The sequence below is a fragment of the Schistocerca americana genome, chromosome 1, assembly GCF_021461395.2.
Source record: "Schistocerca americana isolate TAMUIC-IGC-003095 chromosome 1, iqSchAmer2.1, whole genome shotgun sequence".
Lineage (NCBI taxonomy): Eukaryota > Metazoa > Arthropoda > Insecta > Orthoptera > Acrididae > Schistocerca > Schistocerca americana.
Genome location: NC_060119.1, coordinates 616,553,667 through 616,581,468, shown reverse-complemented (window position 1 = coordinate 616,581,468; position 27,802 = coordinate 616,553,667). Strand labels below are relative to the sequence as shown.

General features: G+C 42.0%; 1 protein-coding gene across 1 annotated transcript in view; it reads right to left on the bottom strand.

The window, feature by feature from the left end:
- The window catches only part of LOC124625417 (otoferlin-like), a 1,049,973-nt gene that overhangs the window by 316,230 nt on the left and 705,941 nt on the right, over window positions 1-27,802 (bottom strand). The window contains exon 4 of the mRNA XM_047149169.1: window positions 8,529-8,851. Within this exon, the coding sequence (XP_047005125.1) occupies window positions 8,529-8,851 (323 nt within the window). The remainder of the gene's footprint in view (window positions 1-8,528; window positions 8,852-27,802) is intronic.

The window sequence follows — 27,802 nt, the reverse complement described above, 5'->3', positions numbered from 1 at the left end:
CGTTTAACTTCTTTTAATTATTTTTATACTGCATTGCTGTGCAGTTACTTGCTTTAAATGCTTCTCATTACTTAACCGATAAGCCACATTGCACTCTCAGATTCTGCCTAATTGTCGTATTAAAGAATAGTATTAGTTCTACGATTCTATTGATATGTTCACAAATCTAGTTTGCGACTGCCGAAACATATGTTGCAGTTTTTGCGGCTGCCGAAACATATGTTGCAGTCTATACACGACAAATTAAGCCATGTTGCGAAAATCCCCGTGAAGTAAATCGTTGTAATTAGTATGTAAAATCTCTTATAGCCATTGTTGATATCTGCTTCTGACTAAGTCGTGTTTTTTCGTGTGACTTATGGAAATTTGGAAAGAGTTTTTCCTGTATTTTACGCTATTCAAATAGGTACTAATGTAAGAAGTAAATTGCAGCTGGCCATGATTAGACCGAGTATCAGCTGTTGAACTCCATGGCTACACAATTGCGGTGTTAATTTAGTCACATGTCTTCTCACGTATACTGTGAGATGTAGATACCCAAATACCGATGACAGCTCCTGGTAGCCTACTCGTATTTCGTTGAGAGTATACACACTAAAAGTAGTAATCAACTAACGTTTCAAGTCTAATTAATTATAGGCACTTAAAAAATTACTGAAGACTGCTGCCACATTAAAATGAAGCCCATCTAAACTCCTTTGCAAAAAGTTTTTGGGTGTGTGAGTCTACGGTGCATATATTTTGGAGGGGACATTAATATATGGTCTGCTTTAGTCCCTCATCCTCAGCTATCACCTCTGACAGCAACAAGTACAGCACCAGATACACACTGTTTTTCAACAGTGGTAGATATGGAGCAGCTGATAATAACGTAATACGTTACAAATTCACTTGCTTAGTGTTTGACAATCTTTATCCAGCAAGCTTTCACGCCATATACCGTTATGTAAAAAAAATTTATTACTTTTGAATAGAGTCTATGCGATACCCCCCAGTTTCAATACAGCTTAGATTCTGCAGCCGTCTTTTCCTTGGTAAACTTGTAATGTGCAGTGCATTTTATACAAGAGACGTATTGCAGTCCAGTTTAAAACTGGATAAAAGCTGTGTGTACATAATTGAAAGGGATGATGTTTGGATCTCCAATAGGCAAAAGAGAAATAACTTCGTCATACACGCGCTGTGAAATGGCTATTTCACAGCATGCTTAAAATGGGACCTCAGCCACCAGTTTGTACCAATGCAGGTAAGGCGCGCCACTCCGCTCCTAGTGGGCGATTTGCGCCCAAGCTGTGCCGTACCGATAACGGGCATCGAAGGGCAGTCCAAAGTACGAAAATGGAGTGGTAAGTGGGACTAGGGGGCTATGCCTGACTGCTGTTGGCAGCAGCTGACAAATCTCAGTGCAGCCGGGGATTTGAAGTGCAGGTTGGCTGAGCTTCCTGAACATACGCAAGGCTGTTTCATGGAGTTGTCACAGTGAACCCAGTTCAGTGTACATGAGTTATACGACGGTTACGGAATCGGCCACATCTCCTGCGAGCCAGCGCTAGCTCGCCATGGAAAGTGACGGACGAGTCTGCAGTGCGTCCCTGACGGTAAACATTAGCGTGACGGCCGAGCTTGTTTGGTACTCGCTAGGCTAGCCCAGGATATTCTGGTGGCTGTACAGGTATATGTGATGGAAGATGGGCGACAACTGGTCGGCGTGTATCAGCCACAGTGGACAAGAGTTGGAATCCGACAGTGAAAGTGAACACACTCTTCACACTCGACTTAAACTGCCCATTCACAGGCCGATAAGTCGGCCAACCCCCTCTGTCCCCCCCTCCCCCCTCCCTCCCTCCGGCCACTGTCTGGTGGACCCTACCTGTGTCCAGACGCAACGCAGTTTACACCGTGCCAGAACAGAAGAGAAAAGACTGGTGTGGGGTGGCAGGTAGTGGTGTGCTGGTAGAGCTTACACACCCAGACCCTGGACCCGACCGCTATAAAATCATACAACAGAAAGGCAAACGTGTCACGGCAGACTAGCTCGTCAGGGGAAGGCTTGTGAATGGGCGACTTTAGAGTGGATAGCGTGGAGACAGCAAGGGGCAAGGAAGTGAGGTTGTGGATAGTCAACACTGGACATGGCCTGTTAATAATGTGAGGCGTTGTTTGGCTGGATCAGCTGACAGCATTTGCGTCTGTACATCCAGAAGATATGACAGCTGGGAGCCAGGAAGTGTTTGCAGAAGAAATATTTCCGTTATGATGTTTGGAAGGCTGTGCATAAGTGATATGTGCCATTGTGTTGTGCTGGGCTTTGAGCCTGTAGTAGCATTAGTGTGTGGCAAGATTTTGAATCGATGAAATGGAGGGTCCACAATCGGACCTATAATTTGAGGAGCAGTGCCTTACATGAATGTTTTGTATTTTAACTATCTATTGTAAAGCAATGAATTATCTGACGAATTGTGTTTTAGTGGTAAGCTTTTAGTGATTCATGTTACCTTCCTATATGCCACGATCACTGATGTATGTTTCTTTATTGTTTCACTCTAAATTGTGTAAGTAGTCTGTGTTGTCTGTCTGTAGTTGCTTAAGGTGCTGGCATAGTGGGGCCCATAGTGCTACCTTGTTGACTAACGTGTTTTGTTGTAGGTTACACTTTAGTACCTTCTTTGTAAAGTTGATCAGTGTGGTGCAGTGTTTATTTTGGATCATGTATGAATATTTGTTTATGATTGTCAGACTGTACATTCATTTATGCCCCTTACAGTTTTAATTATTATTGTGGGGCTTGAGCTTATTTTATGGATTTTTATGTTGTTATATCGGGTGGTAAGTGAGTGCCAGGCCGAAGCACTCACCCAAGTTGACTTATCTGTGCATGCTTATCTCATTTGGTGCCTTGGTGGTGGACACTGCTTTGTATTCTAGTCATGTTTGTGAAATTGTATTTTTATTGCAATGGCTGTCCAGTCTGTGTCATTTCCTCTTATGAGATGAGGGTGTTGATCACCTTTGGAGGTGGGGGTGAAGTTAGTGCTGTAAAATATTTTGTTCACAGGATGCTTGAATTCCCTTTGACCAGTGATTTAAGGTGCTTCAGTAATGCTAGAGTGTGCAGGTATCAGCAAGCTGGCTGACACAGCACCATATTGAGGTTTGCTATGGCGATGTGGGGCAGGTAACGGCAGTCTGAAGTATGAAACTGTGGTGAAAACTGGTACTGGGAGCATGGGCCTGACTGCTATGGAAGGCCCTGAAAAGCCTTGATGCAATGCGGCAGGCCTCACAGTACATGATAGCCAAGCTTGCTTTGCATCAGTGTGGTTGGCTCATGGAGCTGGTGCAGTGAACACTATTCGGTGTAGACGATTTGCATGATTAGAATGTAAACAGCTATACCTTCTGGGAACGAGCGAGAGATTGCTGTAGGAAGCAGTGGACTAGTCTGCTGGGACTAGGCATTTGCAAGATGGCCAAGTTCGCTTGGTAATGGCAGGGCCAGCCCCGGATGTGCCAGTACTTGCATGGTTATGTGCAATGGAGGTTTGGTGATCACAGGTCGGCGTGAGGCAATTGCAGGGGAACAGAGCTGGAATCTGATGGTGAAAGTGAAGACATGTTGTAGGAAGTTTGACAGTGCCACATGGAGCCAGATCATATGGCATGCAAGCATCAAGACAGGGAGATGTGGGCTGTTAACACTGTGAGAGGCCTGCTGCTAATGTGATGCATCATTCGGCTGGAGCAGCAGATGGTGTTTACCTCTATACGTCTGGAGGATTCAGCACCTAGGAACAAGGAAGTGTTTGTGGTAGAAAGGTTTCCATTACTATTAATGGAAGGCTGTGCATAAGAGTGATTTGCACCATTTTGTTGTGCTGGTCTTTGAATGCTGTGATGATAATGTATTGGCAAGATTTTGAATCAATGAAATGGCGTGGCTGTAAAGCAATGAGTTATCTGAGGAACTGTATTTTAGTGATAAGGTTTTGGTGACTGTAGTTGTTTTTCTATGTAGCTTGGTAGTTGATGTACATTTGATTATTGTGTCACTCTACAATGTTTATGGTGTCCATGTTGTCTGTCTTAAGGTGTTGGTTGTACTGGGGTGCCATTCTGCACCTTGTTGACTATCATGTGTTGTTGTAAGTTATTCTGAGTGCCTCTTTTGTAAAGTTAATCTCAGTGTGGTGAAGTGTTTACGTTGGATGATATCTGATTGTTTGGATAAGATTATCAGATTTTATATTCATTTCCATCACCTTAAGGTTTTTATTATTATTGTGGAGTGAGAGCTTATTTTCCTGAATTGTTATGTTACTATACTATGTGTGAATCCAAGAAAACTGGCTGCAAATTCCTTGTTTGTTTTGCCTGTGGTATGTGCTCTGGTAATTGTATGACTCATACTGTTAATAAATTTAAGTTAAGGTTGTTGAAGAGGCCTCCCAGCCTGTTAATAAAGTTAAATTAAAGTTACTGTAGAGCCCCTCCCCCCCCCCCCCCCCCCAGCCAACCTCTAGTCCCACTGAAGTCCTGCACTGTGCTGTGCTAATTATAAATTGAAAAATCTGATTCAGTTTCATATCTCATACCGCCATGTCTTATCTCATTCAGGGAATAAAGCAAATAAAAAGGAAGGAAACGAAGGACTAAATGAATGAATAAGCTACATATGGCGCCACCTACTGGCAGCAGTTGAAGCCAGTAGTCTGTAGTGAGGTAAATGAAATGAACAAGCGGCTCTGACTTTTCCGAGTGTAGCGCCAAACAGACAGCAGGACACTCCCTGTTTGGTAAGAATGCAGAAAGTTCACGATGGTAGTATGCCTGTGGAGTATTATAACGCACGTGGAAATTTGATTTAACATCCCCCTCTCAAGGAATAATAATCATAACTGTCTTATGCGAAAAAAATTTGAAATAAATCCTAGTCATTGGCACACAATGCTGTGACGAACTCCATAGCAGCTGCCTGTTGTTGGCACTATACTGGTAATAAAGTTTATTCCTCCACCACAATTCGAAATGGTTGTCTACAGGTGATAATAGCTGTAGCAAAGTCAAGAGTGCTGGATAGCATTGATCCTGTTGGAGGCTGAGGAGTATACCTGTGAAGATGTGTGGATGTCCACCTCGCCACATGTGTGTGATTTCTCTAATGGGAGCAGGAGCAGATTCAATCAGAGTCAGGTTGAAACTAACTGATTTACTTCTTTGGTACAGCATATATCAGAGTTCCCATGGCAGCGTCCAGCAAGTGGGGTGTGGTTGTCGAATCCATGGTCCATGGCAGCATTGTCCTACGAGGATTCCAGCCACAGCTTACATAAACAGGCAGTGGGGCTTGGAGAGATGTGTGCTTGTTAGGAAGGCACCTGGCACTGCTGGTGCTGAGTTAGTGATAGCTATGTTAGTTACGCAGTCGTGCTTCACGGTCTGTGGGGTCTGAGTGATGCTGCTATCTGACCATGTGATGGCTTTCAAGCTGGCTTGTGTCATCCAAGGAGTGAACCACAGTTCTCGAAGTCTAGATGGTGACGACTTTCGCTGGTAGTCAGTAAATGCGTCTGTGACTAGAGGGGTCCTAATTCGAGTCCAGACCCATCGAACCTGATGCTGGAGTGCACAGTGGGGTTCCTGTAGAGTGACTGACATGAGTGAGTACACCAGTAGATGGCGGTAGAGTGACGTTGCTTCTCTGGCTCACATGGCGGTAGCATGCTGCACAGCGCTGTCACTGAGTTAGATGCCTTTTACCGACAGCGTGGACAGTACAAGTAACAGGGCCAGATGTGTTAACATGCAAATTCCCAGCGGCCGCGTAGTTCGTCTGTTGCAACGATGCAGAATTGGACTAGATTTCTTTTAGATTAGATTAGATTAGTACTTGTTCCATAGATCATGAATACGACACTTCGTAATGATGTGGAACGTGTCAGGTTAATAAAAGTTGTCTATACAAGATATTACATTAGACAAAATATTACATGACACTCAATATTTTTAAATTTTTTGGGAGGGGGGAAATTACCCACTTCCTATATCCAAAAATTCATCTAATGAGTGGAAGGAGCTGCCATTAAGAAATTCTTTTAATTTCTTTTTAAATGCTATATGGCTATCTGTCAAGAGTTTTAATGCTATTAGGTAAGTGACCAAAGACTTTTCTGGCCGCATAATTACCCCCTTCTGAGCCAAAGTTAGATTTAACCTTGAGTAGTGAAGATCATCCTTTCTCCTAGTGTTGTAGCCATGTACACTGCTATTACTTTTGAATTCTTTCGGATTGTTAATAACAAATTTCGTAAGTGAATATATACAGGGTGAGTCACCTAACATTACCGCTGGATATATTTCGTAAACCACATCAAATACTGACGAATCGATTCCACAGACCGAACGTGAGGAGAGGGGCTAGTGTAATTGGTTAATACAAACCATAAAAAAATGCACGGAAGTATGTTTTTTAACACAAACCTAGGTTTTTTGAAATGGAACCCCGTTAGTTTTGTTAGCACATCTGAACATATAAACAAATACGTAATCAGTGCCGTTTGTTGCATTGTAAAATGTTAATTACATCCGGAGATATTGTAACCTAAAGTTGACGCTTGAGTACCACTCCTCCGCTGTTCGATCGTGTGTATCGGAGAGCACCGAATTACGTAGGGATCCAAAGGGAACGGTGATGGACCTTAGGTACAGAAGAGACTGGAACAGCACATTACGTCCACATGCTAACGCCTTTTTATTGGTCTTTTTCACTGACGCACATGTACATTACCATGAGGGGTGAGGTACACGTTCGACGGGCGTTTCATAGGACGTGGAGGACCCATAAATTGGCCAGCCCGTTCTCCTGATCTTACACCTCTGGACTTCTTTCTGTGAGGTACGTTAAAGGAGAATGTGTACCGTCATGTGCCTACAACCCCAGAGGATATGAAACAATCTATTGTGGCAGCCTGCGGCGACATTACACCAGATGTACTGCGACGTGTACGACATTCATTACGCTAGAGATTGCAATTGTGTGCAGCAAATGATGGCCACCACATTGAACATCTATTGGTCTGACATTTCGGGACACACTCTATTCCACTCCGTAATTGAAAACGGAAACCATGTGAGTACGTGTACCTCACCCCTCATGGTAATGTACATGTGCGTCAGTGAAAAAGACCAATAAAAAGGTGTTAGCATGTGGACGTAATGTGCTGTTCCAGTCTCTTCTCTTCTGTACCTAAGGTCCATCACCGTTACCTTTGGATCCTTACGTAATTCGGTGCTCTCCGATACACACGATCGAACAGCGGAGGAGTGGTACTCAATCGTCAACTTTAGGTTACAATATCTCCGGATGTAATTAACATTTTACAATGCAACAAACGGCACTGATTACGTATTTGTTTATATGTTCAGATGTGCTAACAAAACTAACGGGGTTCCATTTTTAAAAAAACGTAGGTTTGCGTTAAAAACATACTTCCGTGCATTTTTTTATCGTTTGTATTAACCAATTACACTAGCCCCTCTCCTCACGTTCGGTCTGTGGAATCGATTCGTCAGTATTTGATGTGGTTTACGAAATATATCCAGCGGTAAAGTTAGGTGACTCACCCTGTATATTGTGAGGCTACAGTGAAGATTTCTAGCTCTTTGAATAAGTGTCTGGAGGATGATCTTGGATGAACTCCAGCAATTATTCTGATTACACGCTTTTGTGCAATGAACACTCTTTTACTCAATGATGAGTTACCCCAGAATATGATGCCATACGAAAGCTGAGAATGAAAATAGGCGTGGTAAGCTAATTTACTCAGATGTATATCGCCAAAATTTGCAATGACCCTAATAGCATAAGTAGCTAAACTCAAACGTTTCAGCAGATCCTCAGTGTGTTGTTTCCAGTTCAACCCCTCATCAATGCATACACCTAGAAATTTTGAATATTCTACCTTAGCTACCGGTTTCTGATTGAAGTCTATATTTATTAATGGTGTCATTCCATTTACTGTGTGGAACTGACTGTACTGTGCTTTGCCAAAGTTTAATGAGAGCCCATTTGCAGAGAACCACCTAATGATTTTCTGAAAAACATCGTTTACAATTTCACCGGTTAATTCTTGTCTGTCTGTGATAGCTATACTTGTATCATCGGCAAAAAGTACCAGCTTTGCATCTTCGTGAATATAGAATGGCAAGTCATTAATATATATTAAGAACAGCAGAGGACCCAAGACCGAACCTTACGGCACCCCATTCTTGATTGTTCCCCAGTTTGAGAAATCACCACTAATGGCTGCTAAACGGGTGGTTGTGCCAACGTACTTAGGCCAACCGTGTCGGTGAAATGCTGCGCCAGCTAATTGCTGCGACCAGCGCAGTTATGCCAGCAGTGACTTGTGCTGGCCAGCGCCGCTACATAATATTAATAAACTCATCTGGAAAGTCTCTAACGAGTGGAAGCGTTCGCCTCCAGTGAGTAAAGTGACGCATCCATGAATGCAGCAGGTACCGTGGCTTACCTCTTGCGCTCTGGCGCCGGGGACTTGTCGGGTGCTGCGGCCGTGGGGCTGGTGAGCGAGGTGCCGCGGCGCAGCACGCGCATGGCGCGCGCGCCCCTGCCGCCTCCGCAGCCGGCCCCACCGCCTCCGCCGCCCCCGCCGCCGTCGTCTGACTGCCAGGAGCCGCGCCGGCCGACCAGCTGAAGGTTGCGCTCCAGGTTGGCGATGTTCTGCTCGATGTCGATTAGCATCTGCTGGTCGTCGTCTAGCGCGTCGAATACTGCGTCTCCTGCCACTTCCGCGCCACCCGGCGGCGTGTACGCGATTTCGAACGAGATGCGGGTCTGTGGACACAAAGGCAAAATGTTGCGACAGTGATCTCCATCCTAAACTCAAGCTGCCGTACAAAGACGGAATATACAAATTTTGTAAAGAATACGGACAGAAAAAATTGTGACCAAACCTCGGGCTGTCAGTTTAGTAGGAAGAGCTGGAAATACAGGGTGTTTCAAGAGGACTCATCCGAGTTTGCAACACTATATCTTTTGCATAAATCAAGTGAGGATATTGAGATAAATTTTAATTTGTGCATCAGAACTAAACGTTAACCTTGGTGCCAGTTGCCGCTTCATGTAGTTGAGGTCTCTCTGGTGGAACAATCTCGCTCGGTCCGTCGTTCAGTACACATCGCACTTCGTGTGGAGACGACGTCAACACAACACCAAAAGTTATTTGCCTTCTCCGATTCAACAGGTGCACTTCAGTAACAACTATACTATGTGATTTTAACAATGAGCTGTCTCAACGATGCGTCCACCGTCCGTCATTTTGCACCAATGGCCTCAGAGATGACCTTGATCTCACAGAACGTGATACATACATACATATATTAATCCTTGTTCCATAGATCATGAATACGACATTTCGTAATGATGTGGAACGTGTCACTTTAACATAAGTTTTCTTTACACAAAATAATCAATTAATTAATTTTTTTTCCAGTTGCTACATCATATCTAAGAATTCATCTACTGAGTACAAGGAGTTGTCATTCAGAAATTCTTTTAATTTGATTTTAAATGTTGGTTGGCTATCTGTCAGACTTTTAATACTATTTCGCAAATGAACGAAGATTTTTGTGACAGCGTAGTTCACCCCTTTCTGTGCCAAAGTGAGATTTAATCCAGAATAGTGAATATCATCCTTTCTTCTAGTGTTGTAGCTATGCACTTCGCTGTTACTTTTGAATTGGGATGGGTTATTAATGACAAATTTCGTTAAGTGAAAATATGTATTGCGAAGGTACCGTTAGTATCCTGAGTTCCTTAAATAAATGTCTACAAGGTGATCTTGGGTGGGCTCCAGCTGTTATTCTGACTACACGCTTTTGTGCAATGAATACTTTCTCTCATAATGACGAATTGCCCCAAAATATGATGCCATATGAAAGCAGTGATTGAAAATAGGTACGGTAGGCTAATTTACTGATATGTTTATCACCAAAATTCGCAATAACCCTAATAGCATAAGTAGCTGAACCTAACTGTTTCAGCAGATCATCGATGTGTTTCTTCCAGTTCAAATTCTCATCAATGCACACAACCATGAATCTTGAGTATTCTACCTTAGCAACAGACTTCCGTTTTTATGGTGGGGGTTTGTGCCTTACTTAGAGAGAACTGTACGCAGTGTAGCGACAGTAGTGAGCTCAGTAACTCTAGACATGTTTGAAAAAGTGTGTGAGGAGTTTGACTATCGTCTCGATGCATGTCATGCATCCGATGCGAAGTAAATGAAACTTTGGTCCTAAACGTAATTGTAAAAAGTACCACAACGTATTATGTGCGTCTTTGCAAAATGCTCTTGTAAAATCGGAAAATTCTTTTGAACATAAAAACTTTGCAGTCATATGCGTAGATTAAGGTTTACTCTAACTTACTATTTTCATTCGAGAAGAAGAGATCTAATTGTGAAATCTGAATCTTTCTGGGTAGACTAAGCGGTAGAAATACAATTTTCTTCTCATCGTGTGCAGTTTATTTTGATGTTTCCCCTCTGGAGCACATGAATTACACACAGCTCTATAACTACGAGTAAATCATTGTTATTATTAGTATTGATTTATCTTTAGTTTAAGTTTTGTATTTAGATAGAGACAATTTAACATGCATGATCAACTGTTAATGTAACATACAGTATTTTGTGTCATTTTCTGTCATACTAGTTTTAAAGTTACTAATTTAAAGTGCCATACTAAGTTTCATTAAGAAAATTATAAGCATAACTACATGTGAACGAAGCAGCAGCCGTTGCCAAAGTGTGCGCGCATCTGTCCGCATGCTGCCCGGTCGAACATGCCTGGGATATATTGAAAAGGGCTATTTATTGACGACGTGACCCACCAACCACTCTGAGGAATCTACGTTGGAGAGTGGGACAATCTTGACCAACAGTGCCTTGATGAACTTGTGGATAGTATGTCACGACGAATACAGGCATGCATCAATGCAAGAGGACATGCTACTGGGTATTAGAGGTAATTGTGTGTACAGCAGTCTGGCCCACCACCTCTGAAGGTTTCGCTGTATGGTGGTACAACATTCAATGTGTGGTTTTCATGAGCAATAAGAAGGGCGGAAATGACTTTTATGTTGATCTCTATTCCAATTTTCTGTACAGGTTCCGGAACTTTCAGAACCGAGGTGATGCAAAACTTTTTTTGATGTGTATACACAGTGGTACAAGTTATGAGAGACTACGAATCTTCAGGTATCGAGAAACAGGTTACTGCATCATTTGATTCTGTTTTGTATTAGATTTATCCATACTAAGTTATATGTTAAAGAGAAAATGTACTTTGTTCAGAAGACCAGGTTATGCTTCTGAGTTTTAAGATTGTTCTGTAAACTCAAACCTAGTCACAATTCTCATTATGAATTTGTAATCGTGTGTTTTCAAATGATGAAGAACAATATGTTCACTTGATTCAAAGTGTCGTGCTGAATAACCAATTATAACTTACATTTATACTTAAATGCATGGAACGTAGGCGGCAGCCATCTTGCTGAACTAAAATTAGATAGACATTAGAAAAAATGAGGTGAGGTTGATGATCTGAAGACAGTGTCACGAGACAAGAGCGGATCAGATAATATAATGTACCATACTTTATCTGTACAGCAGTTAATTATTTTTAGCCATCAAGTATGGTGAGGCTGCATCGGTTAATGTTGCTGAACATAGGACTGCTGTGAATGGCAACATTTCCATTGCAGTGTGTATCAATACAAGCATGAAGCTAACACAAGACAGCCACACCAGCTACTTTTCTAAATCTGTTTACTTACAAAATATATTCTGCAATAAGATATGCTGGCCCTTTATTATCTGTTCCACGTAATATGTTAGGTGCATTGTGTGTCCACTCATTTCAAATCAGATATCGTTAATAATCTTTCTTGGACCTTATAAGTAAATTATACAAATCATTACAGTATGAGGACTAGCACATCACTGCCACAGAGGACAACTGATGCTCTCTTAACGAAGAGACAAACAGCTTTCAAATGTACAAGTGCCTCATCTGCCCATTCATTGATTATGGATGCTTTTTAAATCACATGCTTCGAAATGTCCACTTCACAGGCTTCATACCGTACAATTTCGATGCATGTTCATATGCATTGGAGCAATGCGATCGACTACAGTGAATACTAAACTAGTATCAGCTGTTGAACCTGCCACTGGACATTCCTAATGATCCAAGCAGACGTCTTGAAAGAATTTCATCAGGATTTGTTTCGTAATTATGTCAGACTTTGAGATTACTTGAAATATATTTTGTGATTTCAGATTGAGTTGCACTAATCACACTTCAAACAGACTTGTTGGTTCTTGGTAAATTATCATCATTTTTGGAAACACGTATCCATTTTCTGTCATAACACATTGGATGGTGTGAGAATGAGTTGTTGTTGCATGCTGTCTTCGCACCGTACTTATTACCAACTTCTCTCCCTTCAAATGTAGAGTTCGTGGTAAGTGAACTTCTTTCTGTATAACACTTTGACTGTTATTACGTATTTGCATACATGTCATGTTGTTCATTAAGGGATTTACCTTACTGTGGCGGCCACAGCAGAGCCTTACACCTAACGCAGTGGCCTAGCGATGAAAGATCCATCACTAGGCGTGCGGCAGTCAATGTTTAAAACCTTGTAACCTATCTATGAATAGATCCATTGAATTCAGTAAGTCCTACTTCAAGGATTTTTCCAAATGCCAAGAACGAATATCCCTTACTTGAACTTCTGCACCAAGAAAATTTCTTGCCAACTTCAATTTTTCTACTACTTCAAATACATGAAGTTTTGTGCACTTGTCTTTCTTGGTTCAAATGGCTCTGAGCACTATGGGACTTAACTTCTACGGTCATCAGTCCCCTAGAACTTAGAACTAATGAAACCTAACTAATCTAAGGACATCACACACATCCATGCCCGAGGCAGGATTCGAACCTGCGACCGTAGCGGTCGCGCGGTTCCAGACTGTAGCGCCTAGAAGCGCTCGGCCACACTGGCCGGCACTTGTCTTTCTCTCACTTTTCAATCATGGGACACAAATATCGTAGATGATGTATGCCTTGCAGCATACAATGTCGTCTGTAAACCACAAACTTGTCCCTGAATTCTGGTGAAATACCAGTACCCCTTCTTCATCTTCACTGAGCTTCCATTACTTCCTAACAACTCTTCTTCACTGCCATATTCTGGACGGCCCATAATGTTCTCAGATATGTTTCTGCATATTCATGTTCTGCAATATGTTGTACTGTTTTGTCTTTATACGAGGGTTGACTGAAAAGTAATGCCTCCACCTTGGTATCTCTTCAACAGTTGACAGCATTGGTACGCGGCATGTACTGGCTTGTTCCGTGGTCTCTTCTCTACAGCTTCAGTTGACGGGAAGCCTTAGCATTGAACGGTTGAGTTGTTACAGTGTAAAAGTATGGAACCATGCGCAGACGGTCGGTCAATGCGATTTAAACAACGTACAGTTTGAATTCTTGACAGCAGAAGGTGTCACCCCATGGAGATTCATCAGAGAATGAGAGCAGTTTATGGTGACTGTGTTGATGTGAGTATTGTGCGTTGTCGGGCGAGTAAGTTTAAAGATGCTGAGGCGGGAACATCTGACCTGGGTGACAAACAGAGAGTTGGACGTCCAGTGATAGCAACTACCGAGTTTCAGAAGCAAAATGTTGACAGATTGATTCAGGACGATCGTCGCATCACTCAGAGAGAAATTGCAAGCACAATCGGCATTTCACAAGAAAGTGTGGGTCACACGTTTTCATGCAGCATGACAATGCCAAACCACCCACTTCACGTGCCACCACAGCAGAGTTTTAGAGACTAAATCTCACCACCATACGGCATCCTCCATACAGTCTAGATTTAGCACCGTCTGACTTTCATCTGTTCCTAATACTGCAAGACGATCTGCGGGGACATCATTATGCTTCTGATGAAAACGTTGAGAGAACTGTGAGAATGTGATTGCGAAAACAGAGTATCGACTTCTTTCGTGACGGCTTCAGAAAACTTGTTCATTGTTGGCAGAAATGCATCCAGTTGGCTGGTGATTATGAAGGAAAAATGAATATTGGTAATTAAAGATCACATTCTAAGGATTATCTCTGCGTCTGATTTATTAAAATATTCCCATCCAAACCCAATTAACGAAGGTGGAGGCATTACTTTTCCTCCAACCCTCATAAATGAGGAGCATTCAGCAAGTAATGCAACACATTCTTTTCTGAAAGCAGGTCGATTTTATTCAGGATTCCAGTAAACATTTTTTCATATAGTCTCCATTCCATACGCTTCGCCTTATGCCTCCTTACTGGGAGTGCGTCCGCATGGTACCACTCTACTGGTTGACATCAGACTCAACGTCTTGCTGCATCAATAACCACGTACTGCTTCCCGTGGAGTACATTCTTCATTGGGCCAAAGAGATGGAAGTCCGAAGGTGCGAGATACCGAGTGTTGAATGGATGAGGAAGAACAGTCCAGTGAAGTTTTTTGAGCTCCTCTCGAGTGTGCAGACTAGTGTGAGGCTTTGCGTTGTCATGGAGAAGTTCGTTTGCATTTTTGTGGCGATGAATTCGCTGGAGTCGTTTCCTCAATTTCCCGAGAGTGTGTGCGGACGGCCGATACGCGGGAGATCGGACAGGTTTGCGCGAACTTGTTGCGAGATGACAGACGTCTCTCCCAACGACTCGCCGTGCTTTTGTTCACTGCCAGGTCCTCGTCGATATTCTGCAAGCGCCTATGAATATCTGCGATGCTCTGATTTTCCACCAAAAGAGTGATAACTTTCTGCTTGGAGCGCAACTCCGTCACCGACGCCATTTTGAAGACTACGTATAGCGCTACCATCTATCGGAACCTCATGAATCTATAGGGGCTGCAGCAGAAATATTCCCCGATGTCCCACAACAAATTCCGCGTTATTTCAATTGAAATTAGCCGAGAAAAAATGTGTTGCATTACTTATTGAACGCCCCTCACATATGCATATTACCATTGGTTACTGATGTTGCACCAGTCACGTTTATGATGAATGCAGCCGCTTTTATTTCCTTTACTGTAATGAATAACAGTTATGCTCACTATATTTGCAGCATTCATTATCATCCGACTACGTCGACATGAGAGTGATGTGACTGATTCCGAATTCGGTAACACCATTGACGGACGGAATAACTGACGAAGTCAGTGCGTCACGGACGGAGGTTTCCCCGCTCAGGTGGAATGTCGGTGTGGTTCATCTAGATGTTGCATCGGGAACTTCCTTAAGTGATCTTCGATGCTGCTGTTGTCGATTCTAGCGTACTCTGCATATTCAGAATTAGCTAGCGCAGGAACGTTTACGATGACTGAAGATACTAAGTTAGCGATATCATGTCAGGCGTGGTTTGTTGGGAACGGGAGATCAAATATCCGTAGGTTACAGTGTAAAAGACGATGACAATAAGGGCATTTACACTCAAACATGTTCATACAAACCACAACTCAAACGCCCTCGAGTTTGCAGCTTGGGCTAACTCCCCTATGATAGGCCAGCTACGCGCCAGTCGACTGCGATTGTGTACTATCCTTTGCACCTTTTGGTGTAGCTTCCAGACAGAAGGGCAGGGAAGTCGAACATCATGTGAACAGGAGGTCGTATGTTTGAACACAAAAAAATGGCTCTCAGCACTATGGGACTTAACTTCTGAGGTCAACAGTCCCCTAGAACTGAGAACTAATTAAACCTAACTAACCTAAGGACATCACACACATCCATGCCCGAGGCAGGATTCAAACCTGCAACCGTAGCGGTCGCGCGGTTCCAGATTGTAGTGCCTAGAACCGCTCGGCTACTCCGGCCGGCGTTGGAACACAGTACGAGGAGATAACTATATTTGGACGCTAAAACTAAGAACGATTACTGTTAATTACTAATAAATAGCAGCAGTTGCCAAGGACAAGAACCAATGGAAATCCTCTGAGTATATTTTCTTTAATTTGATAACCATCACATGCTACAAACAAGATTAAGTCACAACTGAATGAATTAACTATCTATGCCAAACAACAGCAGAGCGCTGTCGAAGCCTCTCGGTAGTTTAATACTAGTTTTCGGTGCTGTTTAAACCTCGCTCGAGTGTAGAATAATCCGCATTTTCGTGGTAACAGGTTTTTCTACGCCTTAGAATGGTTGCAAAATATAATGTAGGTTCCGTTAGAGATCAAAAAAGTCATTCATTGTAAATGAAAGACTTCAATGACATCTGTAAGTTACTAAAGGACACTTCTACTGTTACCCCCGACCCAGCAAAGTCAGATTTGTTTCAATTTTTGTTCGAATAAAGTGTCCTTTACTGTGAGAACATAGAGTAATATTGTTCAGGAAGCTGGCTCAACGATAATTCGAGGGCGATGTGCGTTTCATGACAGCAGATCTCTTAATACGCATAGCATATAGTGTACAGACGGTTGAATAACATTCGCCGAGGTATATTACTATGATCTAACTGAAAAAGTTTCGTAATAGGCACAAAATAAAAAATAGCGTTCGGAAATAATAGCAGTCCTTAAGCATAAATTCACCACTCAGAACTCTAACCATTGCCATTGCTGCATTTAAGTTGACATGTTTGGAAGATGTATCAACACATCTAATACGTACTCAAGAGTGCATTACAATGTTGCATAGACATCAGAAATGTATCATTTATTTTCGAAGCAATGCATGTATCTTCCTTCCTTACCGTTTATTATTTACAGCAATGACCCCAACTCCTTCTGTCAGCGACCAGAGTACAAGCTATCCTCAAGTTTATGTAAAGATTCATGTGCATCAACGACTCCAGATGTAACTGAAATAATCCCTCTCATGATGACAAGTTTCTATCGGCTTGCAGCCATCACAACCGAAAATGTCAGTGGGACCGACTTTTGAATATATTCAGCTGTTTTTAGGTGACATTAACCGGCGAACATGATTCAGTTATTTTTAAAAAATAATATTGTAAAACAGCTGTCATCGAAGAGTAAGACAACGGCTTGTATGTATACCCTACAAATACTTCAAGTTGACACTGTTATTCCTTTGTCACATGAAATAATTGTAACTGATTTTGATAATGTACTTAGTCCTACTATTCAGGTGGTGAAATGCACATATGAACATATGAGTAAAAACAATCCTGTTTACGATGAAAATGTAAGAACAGCTTCACAAAAAACTGATGAACAAAATATGTATAGCATATAAACGTCAGACGGCGGAGCTGTACCCAGCCGGGAACATTTAATGTAGAAACAAATTATAATAAGTTGTACGACATTTATGGTTGCTTGCAATTTTATTTTTTACGCTCACTGTTGCTCATGCAGGCGCTCCCTAAACAGGCGAATGTCAAAATAAAGTTAACTGGTTGCATTTACAGATCATATAGATACATTTTCCATCAAGTGCTATGACGTATGACAACCCATTACATCTTTTGATATGTGGCTACCAATGAAATGAGCAATTAAATAACAAGAGGCGGGGCGAAACAGCAATTTGCCACATAACCTAGCCACAGCAGCTGACGGCTCGCGGTACAGAGAGATGGTGCTGAAATTTTGCCAGCCTGATTGATAGTTGTGCACACGGACGAACAAACGACTGAACGATTTCATTTTTGTGCACAGTATTTCGGCGTGACTTCAGATCACTTACATTTTCTATTCCTCGCGTTTGTTTTCTAATGTTCATACAAACGATCGGACGCCTCCTCAAGAAGGCATTTGTACGTATTCTGCAGAATGAAATATGTACACTGCTTACAACAAAGTCAGTATCTACAGAGCAAAATCCATATATAAAAAAAATCTCAACACTTCATCCTCGGTGATTCATTACTTGTTTTAGAGTGTTCCGCCGCGCGGGATTAGCCGAGCGGTTTTAGGCGCTGCAGTCCTGGACTGTGCGGCTGGTCCCGGCGGAGGTTCGAGTCCTCCCTCGGGCATGGGTGTGTGTGTTTGTCCTTAGGATAATTTAGGTTAAGTAGTGTGTAAGCTTAGGGACTAATGACCTTCGCAGTTAAGTCCCATAAGATTTCACACATATTTGAACATTTTTTAGAGTGTTCCCTTTAATAAAACACTTGCAGAATGCTTTGATAATGACCTCATCATTTACCGTTTTTTGTTTTGTTTTTTGTAATACCTATTTTCTTCAGTCAGTTGATAACTCTGCCGATAAGCCGTGTTAAATAATGTACAAGGACACCACAGTTACTCAAAACAGGTTTTTAATACAAATATATTTTTCGTTTACTTACAAACACTAACATACACACTGAGCAATACCATGAGATGTTCAGCTTGAAGCTCCGCTCACATTATCGAATACACCAAAGAAATTCCTGGACGCTTACTGAAGTCTCTAGTACTCTCACTTCTATGGTACCATCTAGAGACCTCACAGACGTAAAATGGATGAACCGCAGCCCGCAGCGGGAAATAACAGCCCTGGGGTGTTACGGTCGCGTGTGGAACAGGAGGATCGGTCGCACGGGGAGAGGCGGAAGGCTCGTACTGCCTTATTGGCTCGTAACATGAGGGCGGTAAGTTTTCCACGTCAGTACACCCATTGTAAAAATTTACAGGCCATTTAGACCGTTAAGGATGATAACTTCTTTATGTCAGTCGGAGCGATTCTAGTATTTGTAGTCCAACACAAACGCTTATACTCGCAGGGCCACATCATGCATGAGTTAGGAATTTTCCACATGATATCGAGTTTGCTAGTTTCCTGAATATAATGTCGCAAGATGGATATTAATAAACACCGTATATTTCTTAATTTTTATTATAAATCACGGTTTCTGGTAATAACTGATTTTCATATGTAAGTCAGCATGCAGGCTGTAAATGACATTCGATAAGTTTTAACAGTTTCCATATTGTGTCCTGTTTGTTATAATTTTTATAATATTCATAACACTGTGTCATGTCTGTTCTAGATATCTTGGGAGCTATGTACCTCGTCTGAATAAGTTGTGATTCTAATGTCTTGCCCGCATCTCGTGGTCGTGCGGTAGCGTTCTCGCTTCCCACGCCCGGGTTCCCGGGTTCGATTCCAGACGGGGTCAGGGATTTTCTCTGCCTCGTGATGACTGGGTGTTGTGTGCTGTCCTTAGGTTAGTTAGGTTTAAGTAGTTCTAAGTTCTAGGGGACTGATGACCATAGATGTTAAGTCCCATAGTGCTCAGAGCCATTTGAACCAATTTTTTTCTAATGTCTTCTGAGTGTTAAGGAGCGCTGCCTGCTCGTCATAATTTGCTAGTTTTGTCAGAGGAACATGAACAAATATGACACTAACGTGAGGGACTGAAAAGCTTGTACACACGGTTTAGTGAATAGAACACTATTCGTATACCAAGAGACATCGTTACACAGCAACATTCCATGAGCTCCATTATGATAGCAATTTCTTAGCAAAATGTTAGCAGTTGGAGCATTGTTGGCAACGTCCGACACCAGTATCGTTGCAAACTGTGACACAAAATCGTAAGTGGATTTAATAATGTAAAAGGGAAATCCTATTTTTATTTTCAGTGTGTTGATAATAATCTGTTCCTATAATTTTATATTCTTAAATACCCATAATTATTATTAGCCATATTCAGAACATAAACCATTTTTTTTATTTACTTAGTTAGGTAGTTAGCTAAATATTCCACAGACAACTTGAGCGATTATTTTATTGAAGTGATGCGGAACAAGTCAGTTTACAGGATAGGCATACCTGATTAATGTTAACATTAATGAACAAATTATTATTTAGTCCTACTCATGCAACCACTCTTAAAAACCAGGGTTTTCTTGTTTATTTAATTTTTTTGGCAACCTACCAGTTTTTAAACAGATTCGTCCATGAGATAGGAGTTAGTCATGAAACATGAGTTTAGATCAGATTTAAAACTTGCTTTCCTACCTGTCAGACGTTTTATGTTATTGGGCAAACGGTTAGAAATTTCTGTTGTTGTATATTGAGCTCCTTTCTGAGTCACTGAGAGCTATGTAAAGGATAATAAAGCTCATATTTTCCTCTTGTGTTGCAGGTACAAACATCACTATTATTTTCAAATTATGGTACATTATTAATAACGAATTTAATTAGCGAATATATTTATTGTGATGGCGCAATTAAAATGTCTAACTCCTTGAAGAGATACCTACATGTCGTCTGTGAGTGAACACCACATATCATTTTTACTGCTCGCATTTTTGCAATCAATTCTCGCTCTCTAAGTGATGAATTATTCCAGAAAATTATTCAGTGGGACATTACTGAGTGTGAAATAAGCAAAATATGTCAGGAGGTTGATACGTTTGTTTCCAAAATTAGCAATTCAATGAAGAGCTAAAGTAACTGAATTTAATCGTTTGAGAAGTTCAGTATTAAGCAGCAGTAGGGCAAAGAGAGCATGACCCCTCTCTGTAATGCTGCCAAATTTATTCAAAATCGTAGATCCTAGATGGCGGCCATAGATGTGGAAATGTAGCATTGACTTCATGGTGGGAAGTTCAAATTATGGCAGACAATCAGGTCAATCAGGCTACCTCCACTAACAGCACAACCAGACAAACAGAATTCGAGGCACTGTCTTACAGATGAGGACAAGGCTGGAATTTTTGGTGAATTTTCGATGTCCGACAGCTGCTGGCCTGGAGATGCTCTAAAGCCACAATGACAGGTGTGGGGCAGCATCCCGCCTGTCTGAAACAGAGGAGGATGGTCTGCTTGGACTTGTCTCTGAACACTCAAAGAAAGGACACATCACGTGACTCTCAGACGTCATAGAACTTTCTGTAAATACATTGCCGCCATCTTGTTCAACCTAGTCCTACATCACACACAAAGGATTTCTGGTGACACTATGTTGTCCTGGAACTTCTTGTGAATGGAGCATTCTGATTGGTTTTTACTGAATTTACCAGCCAAACTGCTGCTCCTGCCAATGCGGGAGCACCATCCGCCATTTCGCATACAGACAAATCACGAGATTTCCATGAGCAAAATTATTTTGTACAGATCGAAAAAAAAAAAAACCACACAGCAGCCTTATTGCACTGAGAGTTAAACCCTGCAAACGCGATCTACAAATTTCGAAATATGGAAACTACAGCCAGACACTTCCTCAATTATACTGCTCTGCTATTGTTGAGGCTATATCATCATATACCATATCAATGTACTAAATACAATTCGTATCCTCCACCATACGAAATCATCACTTGCACATCTTGCATATTGCTATCGACCACCAGACACTCGTACATATACTGCGAAGACACACAGATCCTGAAAAACATAAGCAGATGCACCGTATATAGTCCTCGCAGCACTAGATATTTCCCATGAGGTCGCTTGGTCATCCTTCGTGGCCAGTGGTCTCGACTCAACTGCCCACAGCACACACTTGCCTGATGCGCGATCAGAACGCCCCCAGCAGACTGCAGTCACTCTCTGAACTTATGTGCAAAGGCTTGGCTGGTTCCCCCGGCTCAAAGGGATTTTTGTTTCTAGCCCTGGCCTGCTTGCTTGCTTGCTGCTGTGCTTTCTACAGCTATGTCCAGACCCTGAGAGTACAAGAACATATGTATTTTCACATGGTTTGCCAGAAGATCATATCATTTGCGCGATAGTTCTCGATATCAGCCACATAGCAGTATGCTACTGATCGCTTGCACATTATAATTCCGAAGTTAAAGAGTGGGAATTGTATCTCTAGAAGTCTGAAACTTTAACGAGATGCAGCGAGGTGGATGCCCTGCAAACCACTGAGTAAGTACAAACTTACTTCGTTTGTGAAAATCTTCACGCAAAAACACGAGAAAATAGAGGAAACCGATAGTTCCACGCGTATTTTTTAATGAATACTTGTTCCAATGATACAACATATTGCAAATCATCCTTGTACCTTACAAAGTCAACTAAGGTATTTATCATGTCTAGAGAAGCAGGAAACTTCGCTTCCATCTGTTTCTCACCATCTAGATCAGGGCTGGCCAGAAATTCTGCACGCGTGCGGTGCTCCTGCACATGTGCAACTTCCGGGTCACAGCGTGCACGCCGCAGCCGTCAGCGTTCATGTAGTGTTTCTACCCACAGATGTCGCTTTATCCACTTGCTGGGATACTCTGTACCGGCGCATTCTAGTGCTCTTTCCACAGATTGCAAGCCAACGATGGGAAGGTATTTCGCGTATTAAACATTTAAAATACTGTCACAGTCTACTCATTGAGACGTCTACTTTTATGTTAACAGTTTAACCCAGTAAGACAAGTAATACAGTTAACAACCGTGGGATTTTATTAAGGCAGCTTGACTGACGGCACGTAAATACGAGTAATGTTTTTGATCTATTTAAGAGAGAGAGCACTTAGCGACTTCCAATGAACCTCATTCATGATTTCAAATAACATTAAACTAATTCAAGGTTTCCTATAACTAATTCTCGGTGCCCTCAGTTACACCCACATAATTTCTGTCTCACTGACCTCTGAACAGAACGATAACCGCAGACCTGTCGATGATCACCTGTTATTTCAATACCATTATTGCTACATATTTCATTAACTCCGTCTGAAATCTGCATAATAACCGACAATTAGATGAATGTCACGTTTTATCGAGTTCAGCTGAGCGTAGCCCTTCACACATTAAAAAAAACCTTAAATGGAAGCATACATTGGAACAATCGGTTTAATGACCAATTTTCCTAATAATAATGTAACATGGAGCAGAATGAACCACTAATGCACAGTTACTAAATAATAATTTTTAATTATGAAAGGAATAAATCCAAACACGTTTATCACTGGTCATGAGAAATGATAATCGAGTTGATGTGTCTCATCCATTTTCTTAAGGACATTTAATTTTACTTGCCGTTTTTCACTCTTGAGTACACTACACTCGTCTTTGTGGTATGTATTGTAGTGTCTTTCAATTGAAAACTTACGCTGGCCGCCTATTATTCGGCGGCATAGCAAACATTGTGTTTCCCAGTCATTTTTAAACGACTGAGAACATAGATCTCCTGTCCTTTGCTTTTTCACAGTACCTGCCATTTCTCACAAGGGAACCTCCCCATCGCACCCTCCTCAGATTTAGTTATAAGTTGGCACAGTAGATAGGCCTTGAAAAACTGAACACAGATCAATCGAGAAAACAGGAAGAAGTTGTGTGGAATTTTGAAAGAAAAGCAAAATATACAAGCTGAGTAGTCCATGCGCATGATAGGTAACATCAAGGACACTTTTAGCTCAGGAGCGCTGTGGTCCAGTGGTCAGCGTGAGCAGCTGCGGAACATGAGGTCCGTGGTTCAGATCTTCCCTCGTGTGAAAATTTTAATTTCTTTAATTTCGCAAAGTTATGATCTGTCCGTTCGTTCATTGACGTTTCTGTTCACTGTAATAAGTTTAGTGTCTGTGTTTTGCGACCGCACCGCAAAATCGTGCGATTAGTAGACGAAAGGACGTGCCTCTCCAATAGGAACCGAAAACATTTGATCGCAAGGTCATAGGTCAGCCGATTCCTCCACAGGAAAACACGTCTGATATATTCTATACGACACTGGTGACGGCATGTGCGTCACATGACAGGAATATGTTGTCGACCCACCTAAAATACACACTTGGCGAATGGGTAAAAAGATTCCTCTACCTTGCCCGATTTCGGTTTTCTTGTGGATGTGATAATCACTCCCAAAAAAGTGATGAAAACATGAGTTTGTCACACAAACTGCAACAAATGAATGCAACAGTTCCACAGTCGTACAGTTTTCCCTGTGCTCTGTCAAAACAAATGTTTTTAACGTTTTCAAATTTTTCCTTGTGTAGACCGTCAAATCCTGCATATTTCCAAGCAAATCTGAACATGTCCTGGAATTTTGGAGAGCGAAATTGATGTGTGAGTGCCTGAACTTTGATAATTGTCTGAAAACAAAAAATTAAACTTTTCACTCGAGGGTAGAGTTGAACCGAGGACCACAGGTGCTCACGCTAACCACGAGACCACGGTGATCCTCAAGTCACATCATCCTTGTTGTTGCCTATCCTCTGCATGGACTACTCAGTTTCTATATTTTGCTTATTTTTTCACAGTTCCATACAACTTCTTCCTGTTTTCTCGATTGATCTGTGTTCAGTTTCTCAAGGCCTATCCACTGTGCCCACTTATAACTAAATCTGAGGAGGGTGCGATGGGGAGGTTCCCTTGTCAGTACTTCTCTGTTAAGGTTACGGTTACCAGGGATAAACGAGACTGGGTATGTTGCGCTCTTGCTTGTACCACATAAACAGGGAAGTGGAGCCGCCGCCGTTCATTTAGGACACATGTCTAATAACAGATGTCGCTGTCGCACGCTGTCGCACACGTGCGCCCATGTGCAGCACTTCCGCACGTCTGCACACTGTGCAGCGTTTGGCCGGCCCTGATCTAGATGTACACAACACACATTACAATCGATGTTCTCTCAACCAAATAAACAAAAGAGATGTGCAGAAGAAGTCAACCGGTCAATCTACAAAAGAGGGGATAACTGTCCAGCACAAACACATGTCCATATTACATCTTCTCAAATTTCCATGGAGTACACATGCGATCGCGAAGGCTGGCCAGCACAGGCTGAGAATTAGTTCGCTGTTCGCACGCCTAGAGGGAGACGTGGTTAGGTCAGCTGCATTCTTATACTCCAGCCCATCTAGTTCAGTTGGGTGCTGCTGTAAGCCGTAAATGTCAGTTGTTCCGGCCATAGGCACTCCCCGCCCAGGCCGTGCCAAAGGGTAAGTCCGCTCTGGTGCCTCATCACCAGACAAAACACATCAGCTGCCTCAAGGTCACACTACGCCTAGCGCATAATCATGTGCTGAAAGCGTACGTAAGTGAATGTATTTTTGTTTTTTGGAAAGATAAGGAATTAGGAAAGGAGGAATTTTTATGGTCTATAATACAACATACAGTCACCAGAAATATTTATTTATTTATTTATAATTGTTACTGCCCACTTTGGCCCAAATAAAGAGCTATATGTCAGCATTCAGCTTCTTCTTTCTTCTTGTAGACAAAGTAAAGGGCTTGTCTGGAACCATTGTACCAAAGGGAGCCTTAGCTAGTAGGTCTCTACTATCCGCTATACTCCACGTCTTCCAAGCCAAAATGTGTGCATCAGGGAAAGCTTCAAGGCCACCATAATCTGCATGGTTACCCCATACAACAGCCAAGGTCAACCATGTACTGCACCCAAAGACAGCCCTAATATCACATTTAAGCTGCATCCTTAGTCCACGAAAGACATTAGCACCACCAATAAGCTGCTCCTTATTGAATTGGCCAGCAAGGTCAATGTCTATTACTTTCGAAGACTTATACACAGGAACACTGCGCCGTCAACGGCGACGATAACCACGTCGCACAGGCATTGTAGAGGTATGTTTACACAAGTGCTAGGCAAAATCATCCTAGGAAACCAGTTACATATTTAGCACTGTACTTATAAATAAATATTAAGATTGCAGTCTCAATCTGACGACATTTGACAATGAGCGAAGCATCAGAAATACCACCTCCTGAGGGCTGTGGCTGTGGAAATATAAAAATCTATATCCTTCTTATGACTGACAAAATTTTTCACTTAAAAACGATTTCATTCCTCTTATGGCTATCGCAGTTTTCCACATCAGATCCATACCTCCCCTTACGACAGGACATAGTAATTTTCTTTGCACTTGTCGGAACACAGACAATAGTACATATAGTTTATAAGTCCGCTGATCGCCGACCGAAGTGGCCGTGCGGTTCTCGGCGCTGCAGTCTGGAACCGCGAGACCGCTACGGTCGCAGGTTCGAATCCTGCCTCGGGCATGGGTGTGTGTGATGTCCTTAGGTTAGTTAGGTTTAACTAGTTCTAAGTTCTAGGGGACTAATGACCTCAGCAGTTGAGTCCCATAGTGCTCAGAGCCATTTGAAGTCCGCTGATCATAGCGAATCCATAACGGCACATCCCCTACTAAATATAATACTTCGTCGATAACTGAATGCTAGCGGAAACAAACAGTACTGAGCGAAGATCTGTGATCAGTGGATATGCCCCATTTGTTTTTCTTGCGAGTGGTACCACTGTGTCTTAGAAAGAGTGACGTAATCGTCTTACAAGCCACCAGATGTTAAAAACACGGTAGCAACGGTTATGTTACTATTGCCCTGCATAAAAGGCGGTCTTGGTCCTACAGGTGCCGACAAGTGTCACTAACGATATCCATGTTAAAAACTAGACAAGGTTTATAAGTCGAGGTACGGTATTGCTTCTGAATGAAGTGGTCTTCCACACAAATACCTATATGGACGGTGATCGCGGAGTGTGTATTAACAGACCGAAAGCGTGGATGCACGTCACTAGCAGTGTAAGCTCGTAATAAAATCACCGAATTTAGAAAGCGACTCGGTTAACACTCTCTCACGCCACCGATAGGTGTTTCTCACGCTAACAAACAGTGTTTGTAACACATTCTATCTCGATGCCATGTCAGAGGTTTTGTGATACATCCTCTGGGTTACGGGCTAGGAAGGATGATGGTTGATTGAGAATGATAACATGCCGTAGACAGTAGGCTATGCGACGAATCACATAAAAAACTACAACGCTAGATTGAGATCATAAGAAAGTACACTGAGTTTTCAGGTCCGTAGTGTTACTGTTTCTGGTAGAAATACTCTATGTGATTTGAAATCAAGTCTTTCCATTCAACCACATACCAGTGTTGCGTCCTATGGAGATGTCTTTCAATGACTACAGTCACTGGTTAATCATATTCGTAGCACTCTCCTATCTCGAAACGAGTCACCCTTTTTGAATCTATCTGCTACGGTAAAACTCCAGCGTGATTTTAGACAGCCCCTATGCATCTTGTAACTGTTCCTCTGTCTCTTCCCCGCCCCCCAATTTAAGTCAGAACTGAGCAGAAGCCGGAGAGCGCTGTATCTAAGACCTTCAGAAATCCGTGGAGGAACAGGCTGAGCTGAGTTAATCCAACAGGACCGTCTTTTTTGATGACTTGATGGAAATTGGAGCATGTTTTGTTTTCTTTTTTTATTAACTATGACGTTCCCCCACTATTATTTACTAATCCTTTTACAAGATGATGATTTTACATCTGACATATCGTAAGAAGTGAATGTCTTTCTCATTATGGCTAATTTGAAGTTTGATGTCCTGCAATATATGATAATGACATAAACTCAATCATGTCAAAATGGCTTAAAAGGCAGAAACCTGGGATGTAATTAAATAAACAACAATACAGTCAAATGGCACTGTGCTTATTTAAAAAAAAAATTTAGAATACATGGCAAGAAGTGATGTCATGATGGCGTGGGCAGAAGTAAAGTAAAGTCAATAAAATTATAAAAAAAATTGACGGAAAAATACGTATAAATTGGGGGAAAAATACGCCGAAGTGCAGGAGTAGTTGATGTCTTCTGCTAGGTGCAGGACAATTCTTGCGTATGGCAGCAATAGGAATACGAGAAAAAGTTGACATGGAAGCACTGGGAACTAGGGAAACAGTAATTTTTTTCGTCGACAGCGTTAAGACAGTTGGAATAGAATGTTTAAAGTGGTTGAGCACCAATTGTAGAGTAATAAATTTATGTGTATGTCGGATTACAAGCCCAGATGTGGC